The sequence below is a fragment of the Myodes glareolus genome, chromosome 14 (assembly GCF_982192425.1).
Source record: "Myodes glareolus chromosome 14, mMyoGla1.1, whole genome shotgun sequence".
NCBI lineage: Eukaryota > Metazoa > Chordata > Mammalia > Rodentia > Cricetidae > Myodes > Myodes glareolus.
In genome coordinates, this window is record NC_142039.1 from 5,746,762 (window position 1) to 5,759,877 (window position 13,116).

At 39.3% G+C, this 13,116-nt stretch overlaps 1 protein-coding gene across 1 annotated transcript in view; it reads right to left on the reverse strand.

Moving 5' to 3' along the window:
- Myo3a (myosin IIIA) overlaps positions 1 to 13,116 on the reverse strand; it is a 170,784-nt gene that overhangs the window by 92,484 nt on the left and 65,184 nt on the right. The window contains exons 10-13 of the mRNA XM_087896675.1: positions 12,664 to 12,780; positions 11,471 to 11,575; positions 11,293 to 11,376; positions 4,731 to 4,933 (exon numbers count right to left, since the gene is read on the reverse strand). Of these exons, the coding sequence (XP_087752801.1) occupies positions 4,731 to 4,933; positions 11,293 to 11,376; positions 11,471 to 11,575; positions 12,664 to 12,780 (509 nt within the window). The remainder of the gene's footprint in view (positions 1 to 4,730; positions 4,934 to 11,292; positions 11,377 to 11,470; positions 11,576 to 12,663; positions 12,781 to 13,116) is intronic.

Sequence of the window (13,116 nt, forward strand, 5' to 3'; positions counted from 1 at the left end):
TATCACTGTACACTCACCAAGACTGTGATTTTATAAGGCCTGGCGTTACTATGGGAAATGCACTAACCTTGGGTGCATAAGCAACCAGAGAGTTAAAGCAACAAGAAGAAACTCAGCTCCAAAGGTCCCGCCCCAGCCCACATCAAGTCTTCACTTAAGGTTCAGCGCCACACAGAGCTCGCTGTTCCCAGGTCGGTGCACCAGGACAAACGCAGGGTCTCGGTGAAGATAAACTGTGTTCCTCCAAGCCTAGGTCGACAGGTTCTATTGATCCTCAGCTACTTTTTTGAAGTTCTACTCAGGCACTTGTATGAATGCTCTCAGGGTGATCTTACAGTGGTTTCAGTGGCCTTGGACTGTGAGGATTCGCGGTGAAACAAAGGTCCATAATACCTTCCAAATGTGGCAAAATCCTTGGTAGTGTGTGGTTTAACTCATCTGCGACACCTCTGAATCTTTTGCTGAAGATGCCAGGAGGCTGATGATAAAGCTTTGCACTCCCAAAGCTCCACAACATGTCCTGAGAGCAGTAGTATTTTCAGTTCCATTTTGTTCCATTAGATCTTTTTCCCCATAGACACCAGGGCTGTTCCATTTTTCTGCTTGTGACTTAGCAACTCATACTCAGAGGCTGATCTCATCTCTCTCTCCTAAGAAACTAGACTGAATGACCAAGAGTTTGAACCAAGGCATACAGTATTCTTAATAAATAATGAACTACTCCCTCCCCACAAAATCTTAGTTATTTTTAAGTCTCCTGTATGTTGCATAAACATTTAGTAAATACTTGTCAATGAATGAATGAATGAAGTGATCCAGAGAACAAGATTCAAACTTTAGCTTTTGGCATTAACTGGCTTGTTTTCTCAGTTTGTTTCTTCCTGTGTGAAAGAGACAATACAGCAGGTAAGAGCCTCAAAGTCAATGTGAGCTTAGCACAGTGCCCCACTGGTCCCTAACAGGAGAGAACAAACCAGTCAGTTCATTTATGACTCTTAGGGCGTCTTATACAAGGCTGGTGTGGAAGAACAATCCAATCAATGCTTACTGAACTCTAGTCGTAACAGAGGAAAGCTAGCAGATACAGCCATAATTTATATTTATGAGAATTACCTAGCATTGTCTTCAATATGCTCATTTTCTCTCAAGCAGCCTCCTTTTAAACATTTTTTCCTTAAAATCACCTACATTTAACAAAGGGCTTAAGTCACAAGTTACTCATTTGCCGTCACAACAAAGGCACTCTAAAGATAAAAGCAGTCGGAGGCTGAGGTGAATAGAACGAGGCAGAGAAAACAGAGAAGGAAAGAATCAATTCTCTTAAAAGAAAGCGCAAGCTCATTAAACAAGATACATGTCTGCTCTGGCTCCTCCCTGCTTCTCAGATGGGCTCTCCAGCTTTCTCTGCTTTGTTTATGACCCCCAGACCTCAATGCTCAGCTCTGCAAACTGTAGGACCTGAATCTCTTGTCCACTGACTGGTGGAGAGAGGAGGCAAATGAAGGATCTGTCTGTTCACATTCTACCTGGTAGAGGGTGCAGTCCTATGGGGGTTACAGACCGGCAGGCAGACCCTGTTTTCAGCTGTGGCTGTGCTTGGGCTCTGTGGTGGTTTCTTTTCCCTGGCCCCAGAAGCCTAGGGATACAAATGCTTTCTTGCCTTTGTTAATCTTGACTATTAGCTTGGGCTAAGCATTCATTCTTGATTCTTTGATACACAATACACATTATATCTTTGTAAATAGGGGTTTCTTTTTAATAATCGTGATTGATATAGCCCACTGAAATTCATAATTTAAAAAAATGTACCCATGGAACTGGAGAAGTGGCTCAGTGAGGAGTGCTTGTGGTATGAGCATGAGAATTTAAATTTAAACCCCAGAACCCACACAATAAACTCCCCGTGTATGACTGTATGTGACTATAATGCCAACATTGAGGAACAGAGACAGCTGGTTTCCTGAGAGCTACCTGGCCAGCCAACTTGGGAAAAATAGCAAACTTACAGTTGAGAGACATTGTCTCAAGAGGATAAGATAAAGAATGATAGAGGACAACACCTGACATACTCTGCTGGCTTCCTGTGCTATGTACTCCCACATACTGCTGGTTTCCCATGCTATGTACTCCCACATACTTCACTGGCTTCCCGTGCTATGTACTTCCACATACTCTCCTGGCTTCCTGTGCTATGTACTCCCACACACTCTGCTGGCTTCCTGTGCTATGTACTTCCACATACTCTGCTGGCTTCCTGTGCTATGTACTTCCACATACTCACATACATATGCCATACACATAAAAGAAAAAAATCCATCTGGAAAGATCGCTTTTATTTTGCAAAGGTTATAAAATGTTTATTTAGAATATAAAATGCAGCTCAAATGAACTAAAACAGAAATAAATAGAGGTTTCAACCAGCTTGGGAGCGCACGTATGAAATCCTCCTATGCAGTGGGACAATTTTTTTTTTAGGTACTCCTGTAGAGTTGAATTGTAGTTCAACATGATGACAAATTAAGGCCTTGAAGTGATTTTTCCTGTAAGTAATTCAGTAAAACTAAAAGAGTTGCTTAGATCATTTAGGAAACAAAAAAAATTTATTGAATACAAAGCATGCTTAAATATTATCCTAACTGTGTTGTTTTTTAACATATACTATTTGAATAATTATTAAGGGATTTTAATCATTATTAGTTATTTTTATGGCTACAAACCAGGGCTTCAGTGTCAGAAGGTATCAGTCTCATGGTTCTGGCCCATAATTCCATACAATATGCTGGGATGATATGCCTTGACATTGTGTAACATGGTGGCCCCAATGAAATATCAGTAGGTTATTCTCACATAGTTATTCACCCAAATGCAGGAGAGGCTAATATTGTTTAGAGAGAATAAAGAGCTCCAAGATGTGGTTGAATCTATACAAGCATAAGATGTTGGTTTCTCTACGTGTAGGAGGCGATCATATGGCGTGCACGCATCAATAATGCTATCTGCTGATGTAGGTGGGTCTTCTGTCTATGTGTTACTTTCATTGTTTAATAAAGAAACTGCCTAGCTCATTAGCTCTAGCCTCTTACTGGCTAATTCTCACATCTTGGTTAACCCATTTCTAATAACCTGTGTAGCACCATGACATGGTGGCTTACTGGGAAAGATCCTAACCTACATCCGTCTTGAGTCAGAGAATCATGGTATCTGCCTGACTCTGCTTTCTTTCTCCCAGAATTCTGTTCCGTCTACTCCACCCACCTGAGGGCTGGCCTATCAAAAGGCCAAGGCACTTTCTTATTAACCAATGAAAGTAACACATGAATAGAAGACCCACCTACATCAATCTGCCATTTATCAAATATCTTCAATTCACTGGATGCTTTATCTGATATTTGCAACCATTGGCACAGCCATTAACACTTTCATTGGTATCCAGGCATGCACAGTCTTTTGACACGTGACACAGCAGTGTTGTCTACAAAGTTCATGTTAACAATCAGCTTACAAAATGGAAACTGCAGAACACCTCACAATGTTTTAAGTAAGTCTGCAATCCTGTGACGGACTGTGCTTGTGACTGTTCTTGACTGCACCGACATCATACTTATTAGGCGTGGCTCACTGTGTTAAATCCTCTACTATAAGAATTATCTTAATGGAGAGGGATGTACTCATGTTTTCCCATCTTAAAGGTGAAAACAGGGGGTATAGAGAAGTTAAGTAAACTGCTTTAAATCACATACACAGTAGGTTACAGAGTTGAGATGCTACGAGGGTCTTAAGGTTTAAACATCATACTCCAGGTAGACCAGTCCATCCCCAGTACACCATTTAAAACCATATGTCAGGCTTGGGCTGGAACTCAGTCAGTGATACAAAGCTCACATAGCATGCACAAGGCCTTGCATTTGATCCTTAGTGCCATAAAAGATGTGCTAGTAGGAGTTTATGTTCTTATGAATTTAGTTGACATGTTACTGTAATGAAGGAGTACTTAACATGAAATCAACATGGGAGATCCTAACTTTACACATGGAGTTCAGGGTGCGGGGGGAAGTTGCAGTCAGAATGTATTGTATGAGGGAAGAATAAATAAAAATTAAAAAGATAATAAAACCACTAGGGTACAAACCCAAAAGGTAACTATAATTCCCTAGTAAGAATAGCAAGGATGTTTTAGAGTCATTAAATAAGGAAGAGATTTTGTCATTTAGTTACAAACTGCCAAAAACAACTCACTTAATCTAATATCAAAATAACATGAGTCATATTGATGACTTCAAGTCAACTAGTAACAAAAATAACCATACAGCTGAACATTCCTGAATATTTTACTTGGTCCTTTTTATATAGACACAGGAAGAAGAAAAAAATCCAAATATCTATGTTTATCTAGAAAAAGAGAAATAGTTATGTTTAAAAAAGAAGCAGAGTCCAATCTTTTAATTAAATTGCTCATTGATTTTTGCCTGGAGAAATAAGGTTTTCCTGCTTGCTCTGTTTCACTATATTAGTACCTCCTTGGTGGGAGCATAATTATTAGGTCATTTATTAGTTCCTCTATCAGATGCATGACAATAGAGCACTGGTGAAGGGTCCGATTACTTCTAATAGTAAGTGCCTTAGGCACAAAAGGTTATCAACAAACTTCAGAGTTAGAAACAGCTTTAGCTATGTAACATTTTTCTTTCACATATTTCTCAGAAATTGAGGTATACGTAGCATGTACTTACATGGCTTGGTGAATGACACGGGATTTTTCCAGAAGGTATTCAGAAATCTGTGCCCCTACCACAGCTCCAGAAGAGGTAAATTTCATTTCTAAGTATTTTCCAAATCTGCTGGAATTGTCATTTATAATAGTGCAGGCATTGCCAAAGGCTTCAACTAAATTATTCACTTGCAAAATCTTCTCTTGTAGGGTCCTGTTATTAGCCTAGGTAGAGATGCCGAGATATTAAAGGCAGTATAAAATTAATTAGTCTCTAAAAAGATATCTCTTTTTGGTAAGGACTTTACCTGAGAACAAAAATATAGAAGAACATATTTTGGGTGCACTGTTAGATGCTAGAATGGGCCCATAACCCCTCCCATACATGTATTAACTCACTCTTAGGAACAGGGAAAGAGACATTCTCTGTTTTTTTACATACAGTTCTGTGTAGGACATGGCTTGAAAACACGTCTTATAGACAGTCTAAAGAGCAGGCACCTTCTCATTTTAAACATAGACAATGACCTGGGACTACATCTAAACCCTTTCAAAGCCAAATCTACTTTCCTTGTGTCTACAGAAGCTTCTAAGCACGAACGTAAGAGAATAAAACCATCTTGTGAATTCTGAAGTGAAAGGAACAAGCCACAGTCAGAGCAGCTCATCAGAATGGATGGGAAGAATGGAATCCCTAGTGAGGTCACAGCCTGCCTGGCTGCCTATCTACTCGCCTCATGCCATCTTTGAAAAAAGCATGTCTGCATTGTGTCCCTTTAGAGCAGTGGTTCTCAATCTTTCTAATGCTGCAGCCCTTTAATGCAGTTTCTCTGATGTGGAGACCCCCAGCCATAAAGCTATTTTGTCAATACTTCATAGCTAATTTTGCTACTGTTATGAATCATAATGCAAATATCTGAAATACAGAATATTTGAAAAGCACAGTGGGGTTGTGACCCACGGATTGAGCACCACTGCCTTAGAGGGTTAGGGAGAAGAATAGTATTGCAGGGAGCGTGCCTGCTTGTTTGTCCCAGCCTCCCGGACAGCTTAGCCCCAAAATAAGCACACAGAAACAATTGTATTCATTAAAACACTGCTTAATCACACAGAAATTGTATTCATTAAAACAACTGCTAGGCCCATTAGCTCTAACTTCTTATTGGCTAACTCTTACATCTCAGTTTAACTCATTTCTATTAATCTATATATTAAGACGTGTCAGTGGCTTACCAGGAAAGATTCGGCATGTCTGATTCTGGCAGCTCCATGATTCTTCCTCCCAGAATTCAGTTCTGTCCTCTCAGAATTCAGTTCTGTCCTCTCTGCCTACCTAAGTTCTGCCCTATCAGGCCAAGGCAGTTTTTTTGTTCATTAACCAGTACAAGCAACACACAGAGGGGACTCCCACATCAGAATAGTACTCAGAACACAGGTGGTGCTGGATCTGTGCTGATGGCAGTGGCTTCTGCAGCGAGGCTGAGAAGCTGTTCAGAGATTCTCAAGTATAAAGAAGTACTAAGGGGCAAGAGAAGAGAACTTGGACACTGGGACAAAACTAGTTCTATCAAACATTTTTTGAGCTGCTTTTACTTATGACAAGGCAAGAGAGGATCTTTATCTACCCACATTAAATAGTCTTGACCTGGTAAGTGAGGACCAGAGGACTGCAAAGGAAAACTCCATCTATCAGACATCCTATTTTGCATCTGTTAAATCTTTGTCAAGGACAAAAGTAAAAAAACAAGACCAGACAAGGGCAGAATTGGTTCTGATCACACACATACCCCCCCACTCCCATACACACACACACACTCCCACCCCCTCACACCCCCACACCCTCCCACACACCCACACACTCTCCCCACACCCACATACTCCCCCACATACCCCAAACCCCCACACACTCCCACACATCCACACACCCATACACTCCCACACACCCACAGACTCTCACATGCCCACACACTCCCACATACCCCCACTCTCCCACCACCCACACTCCCACCTACACCCCCACACCCCCACATCCCCACACACTCCCCCATACCCCCACACCTTCACACACTCCCATACACTCCCACCCCTCACACTCCCACACACCCACACACTCCCATACACTTCCACACTCCCCCCCAGACCTCCCCCTACAAACTCCTCCCCCACGCTCCCACCCCCCACTCCCACCCACACCCCCCACACTCTCCCACACCCCCACATCCCCACATACCCACACTCCATCAAATTCCATGTTAAGATCAAGAACAAGGTCAAGATTAAATTAACAAATTCTCTCACATCTACGGAACAGCATCCACACACATCTAATCAACACTGAAAGCCTCTATCAGCTAGGAAATCAAGGCAGATTAGCAAGGCCCTTGCAGACAGCACCCATGCCAACTAATTCCCATGCTTATATCTTAGTAGGCGGAGTCACTCTGTCCCTCTTTCCACTTTGTATTTTATGTTGATGTCTTCCAAATCTTTTAGGGTGTTCTTTATCATAGCAGGAAGTTAATGGTACAGCGATGGGAAGGGGCGGACATGAGAGACTCATGACAACACCACCCGAAGGAGCAACAGGAATGGAGGGCAGAGGTCAGAAAAAAGCATTACTTAGGTTCTATACGAACATTTAGCAGGATATAATGAAGGAAGCTCACTGAATTTTAACAGAAACATGAAATTCTTTCTATGCATAATTTTGAAAATAAACTGGGCTCAGGTGATCAGTTGTTTGGCTATGTGGTTTCAGTCTATTATAATATGTAAGTTGTTAGCAGTGGTAGTTTGAATGTAATATCATAGGTAGTGGCAGTAGAGATGGCTTTGTTAGAGGAAGGGCATCACTGTGGGGGTGGGCTTTGAGGTTTCTTAGGCTCGGGATATCATCCAGTGTCTCAACTGACTTCCTGTTATTGGCAAGATGTATAAATCTTAGCCACTATTCCAGTACATGTCTGCCTGAACACAACCATTCTCTCCATCATGATGATAATGGACGGAGCCTCTGAATTGTGAGCAAGTCACCCCAATTAAATGTTTCCTTTGAGTGTCCATGATCATGGTATTTCTTTACTGCAGTAGAAACTGTAACTAGGACATGAGCTATGTATCAGACAACAGATTTTTCTGTTTTCTTATATTATTGGTGATAGAATTAAGGGCTTAACATATGGCAGGCAATCCCAGGCCTATCACTTAGCTAACTTTTGAGCTTATTAATAAAGGCACTATAGATACTTGTATGTACATGGGTTATTATTTTCTTGATAGGTATCAGTAGGATGACTGGGTTGCACGGCAAATACAGTTTCACTGTTTAAGAAACATGAGAGCCATTTTCCAAAGTGATTGTGATGTCTTCATACTGCTGGTATCTGTCACTACGTTGAATTCATTATTAACAACTGAGAGTCCCAGCTGCTCCAGGTTCTTGTCAACACCTCACCTTCTCAGATTCTTACAAAGAATTTTTACCTAAAGTTTTAATTTGCGTGTTCCAGGTGAGGAACGATACTGAACAATTTGTCATTAGTTGCCATCTGTGTAACACTTATGGAGGTGGTCCTTTCCTTATTTTTTCCATTTCTTGTCATTTAATTTCTTAATATTGAGTTTAAAACATTTTCATATTTCTATATCTTTATTAGTTATGAAATTTCCTGACATTTTATCTTGGTTGGGACTTATGTTCAATGTTTGCTTTAATTTTTAACAATAGCATCAGAGGATAAAAATTGAATTTTGGTGGAACCAAAGTCTTCCTTTTATGAATTGCACATTGTGTTGCATCTAAGACATTTCTCACTAATTTAAAATCACAATAAACATCCATATTTTGCTTTCTAGTTTGTGATTGTTCCATTCATACCTAGTACCTATTTGAATTAACATTCTATAACATGTGAGTTCCAGACTTTGCAGGGGCACATGCAATTCTTCACCATTATTTGTTGAAAATTATCTATTAATTGACTAACCATCTTTGACAAAAATAAGTATGTGTAGACTCAGTCGGTTGCATGAGTCTGTCTGTCGCCGTTCCTTAGAGATACACTTCAGTGATCCAACCTTGTAGGAAGCCCAGGAAGACATGAATGTGGTGCCTCAACCATGTTCTTTTTAGAAATCATTTGGTTACTACAGTTCCTTTGCCTTGTCATACGAACTTTTTGGCCTGGCATGCTGTTTATTACAAACTCCTTCTGAAGAAGTGGAAGGAGGGTGAGGAGGAACAGCAGGATACAGATGATCTGAAGGGGAAAATGGGAAAGGGGGTTAGAGAAATAGAAGGAGGGAAATACAGAAGGATGAAGGTGCTGAGTAAAAGAACAACAAGGAGGACTGAAAAGCCACAAGAAATCATACTATTAACTACTTTAAAAATCTAGAAAATACATAATATTTTATTATTATAATTTTTATATTATTATATGTATACATGCATATATTATATAATATATTATATGTGGTAATGAAATATATGTGTAATCATATATAGTTTTAATAAACTTTTCTCTTCTGGACTTATGGTGCCTTCTCCAACAGTCACAGACCACCCAACGAAAACCCCAATATCAAATATGAAATTTTTTTTTTTTTTAGATTTTGGCCAGGGCTGTCCAAAAAACTCCCAAATCATACAGCCTATTGTTGCTGCCCTTGGTTTTCCCCTGCGAGGTGGAAAGTAAGTCTCTATTGTTGAGAACCTCATACACTTGAAGAACAGGTCCAGAGATCTCTAAACTGGAACTGATCTGAATTCCCCTTCCCTGAGGACTAGTTCTCATGGTATGGGAAGGCACAATGCAAACTTTTGAAGGAAGGAAATAACCAATATTCCTACCCAGCCATGATGCCTATAAACCACATCAATGACCAGCATGGCACAATGGACTTTATGAGTACAGTGGTGGCATGCATATTAACAGCTTTCTAATTGGACTTAAGATCCAATCAACAAAAGAGAAACCATGACTGGTACTAGAAACCTAGCTAACTTCTCAGTGCTAATGAAGACGTCACGGGAAAATCTAGTGGATCCACTAAGTTACTAAACTAGCATGATCCCTAACAATATAAACTAGCATGATCCCTAATGACAATATAAACTAGATGATCCCCAAGAACAATATAAACTAGATGATCCCCAACAACAATAAAAACTAACATGATACCTAACAACAATATTAACTAGCATGATCCCCAACAATATACACTAACATAATCCCTAACAACAATATAAACTAGGTGATCCCTAACAATAATATAAACTAGATGATCCTTAACAACATATAAACTAGGTGATCCCTAACAACAATATAAACTAGGTGATCCCTAACAACAATATAAACTAGATGATCCCTAACAACAATATAAACTAGGTGATCCCTAACAACAATATAAACTAGATGATCCCTAACAACAATATAAACTAGCATATTCCCAAAAACAATATAAAAACTTTTGTCCTTGTTCCCACAGTTAATTGTTGTTCTCACCCCTCATCCAGGAAACTTCTCTTTCCTACAGACGATGATCATTACAGAAAACCACAACCAATCAAAACACAGAGTTGTGGGGCCCAGTCCTAGTGGATATATCTACAAAATACTCCCCTGCCTGCGGCTTAGGGAACATTACAGAAGAGGGGGCAGAAGGATTATAAGAAGCAGAGGATTAGGGAGTTTGCTGTGACATCTGTGTCTCCTAGAAATATCCGAAGTGATACCCACGAAGTCTCACCAGCATGACTGTCCAAATGTGAGGTGGACAGGGATGACCAGCAGATGTACAAAGTGAATGGGGAGGAGCCAAATAATAATCGATGATGATAACGTTAATTCTCTGTGTAAAAACCCACACTTCTATGATTTTACTATAGTTTCATTGAATCTGGAGATGGCTTCGTGGAGGTTTCACATTTTGGGAATTATTAGATATGTCCACAAAGCATGTGGACCTGTTATTTGTTTATTTCATTTTAATCCCTGCAGGCTTTGCATTATCTAAATCTACACAGTTACTATTTTTGGTGCTTTATATATGATATGATTGTACTTTAATCTATAATTGAATATTATTACTGAAGCATTCAGTTAGTGCACTAAGGCTACAGAAAGGAAATGACACATAAAGGCTTGGTGCCTAAGAGTGAGGAAAATTGGAGGATTGTCAAAACAGGGCACATGCATTTTAAATAAATAAGTATTTATTTACTTTACACATACAGATGTTTTATCTGAAAGGATGCCTATGCATCATGCATGTGCAGTGACCTTTGAGGCTAGATGAGGGCATTGGATCCCTTGGGTCTGAAGTTACAGATGGTTGTGATATACATGCGTGCTGGGAATTGAACCTGTGTCCTCCAGAAGAGCCACAATGCTCTTAACCACTGAGCTCCCTCCCTCCCTCCCTCCTTCCCACCCTCCCTTCCCCATTTGATATATTTTAAAATAAGTAGCAACAATCATGTTTCATCATTTCCATGTCTTATCAAGTATGAGTTAGTGAATACCAATATAACCAGTTATGTGAAATACAGAAATTCTGCTGTTAGGACAGGAAAAATCTACCTTTCCAAGGACAGTGAGGTGCTGGACCAGAAGATGAGCACTCTCCGTCTTCCCGGCACCACTTTCTCCAGAAATAACGATGCACTGCACAGGAGGGGAAGGAATCTGTGAGAGGACAGCATCCCCAGGAAACTCAGTGGCTCCCAACAGAGTAAGGGATGCGGGAAGCCTGCCTTACCTGATCTGAGCTGTATGTGACCATGGACTGGTATCCCAGATCAGCCATCGCAAAAATGTGAGGTGGGTTGGCACTTCTCTTTGCTCCAATATACAGCTCAGAAAGCTGAAGTTAGAGTGAATAAATCCTATAGAGATTTTTGTCTTATGTCTGTTTTTATTTAATGTGTTTTTAATCTAAAAGATTAAAGCAATCTACCCAAGTAAAACATTATTCACACATGCTTTTCAATGTACGTATGTATGTGTATACATACATATATATATTTTTTGCACCAGTCCTTATATAGGATATACCTTGGTATGATAGAGTGGTAGTATTTAAATGATTTTGCATGTTATTTCCAAAGGAGAGCTTAAGGCTTCAAAATATGTTTATTTGTTTACATGAAAAAACTTTAAAAATAATAGGGTAAGAAATCATTTTGTTGACTACTTCTTGAATATGACAATGTTTGACTTCTGACACTTTTCCCCATCCCTTGATTTAATCTATATTCTTTCACTTGATTGGAATGAAATTGTACAATTAATGGATACCAGAATTTTACTAACCCCCGACCTTTCTTTTAAAGCCCAGGCCAATGCTGGTAAATGTATCATTACCCTGTACATTTTAGATTGGCATAAAAGAGCTACTTGGAAGAATATTAAATAATTTCTAAAGTGCACAGATAGAGGAAGGACAATAGGTCTAATTAAAAATGAAAAACAGTCTTGTTTAATTCTATATTTTAAGCTTTGGTGACTGAATAATTGATAATTAAATACTTTTACTCATAAAGCATACATTGTATGATAGTAATGAACCAATTAATATGTTAAAAGTAATTCAAAATCTAACAATTTTACAGCCATATGTATCTTATATATAAATGGTATAGCTATATTTTGACTCTCTAATACTCACTTCAGAGACAGACATTAAGTATATTTATTTTTAGACATCATTTAGGGACAGGCTGTTATTAGCAAAACGGCATGTAATTCACAATCTCTTATGTAATTTTGAAAAAAACCATAGACAGTACCTAGACTAATTTCACATATTTTTCCACATCTACGTCTGTATTTGAATGTCAAATATGTAGCAGTTTTCTCCAGGTACTGGGTAATACTTTGCTGGCACTCATTTAGATGAAGACTCTGACTATGTGAGTTATTTGTACAAAGGGAAGATACCCACACACGTACCTTTGTGGAGTAAAGACCCAGACTCTGAAAAGGGTTAAGGGCAATGAGTATGTCTCCCACATAGATGTAGATCTGATCTCTGGAATAACACTTCTCAAGGTGTTCAGATACTGTGTTCTGTGGTAAAATAAAAAAATTTCTCTCTCTTAAAAAATCATTTGTAAGCTAGGCATGGCTGTACAGGCCTGGAGTCTTAGCATGTAGGAAGGTGAGATAAGAGGATCCTGAGTTTGAGAAGGTAAATAAGAAGAGTCTGGGAGAGGTAGAGGAGAAGAAAATAAATTAATGTGTGTTTAACTAGATTTAAAAAACGAAATAGGAATTGTTAAAAACATCTGGAATCTTGACTGAGGATTAGAGAGAGATACTAGAGGCAAACAAAATACCATCATGCGTGAAAGTCAGTTAACTTGACAGGTAATTTCCCTGGTTTGATAGCTAAAGGGGAATATC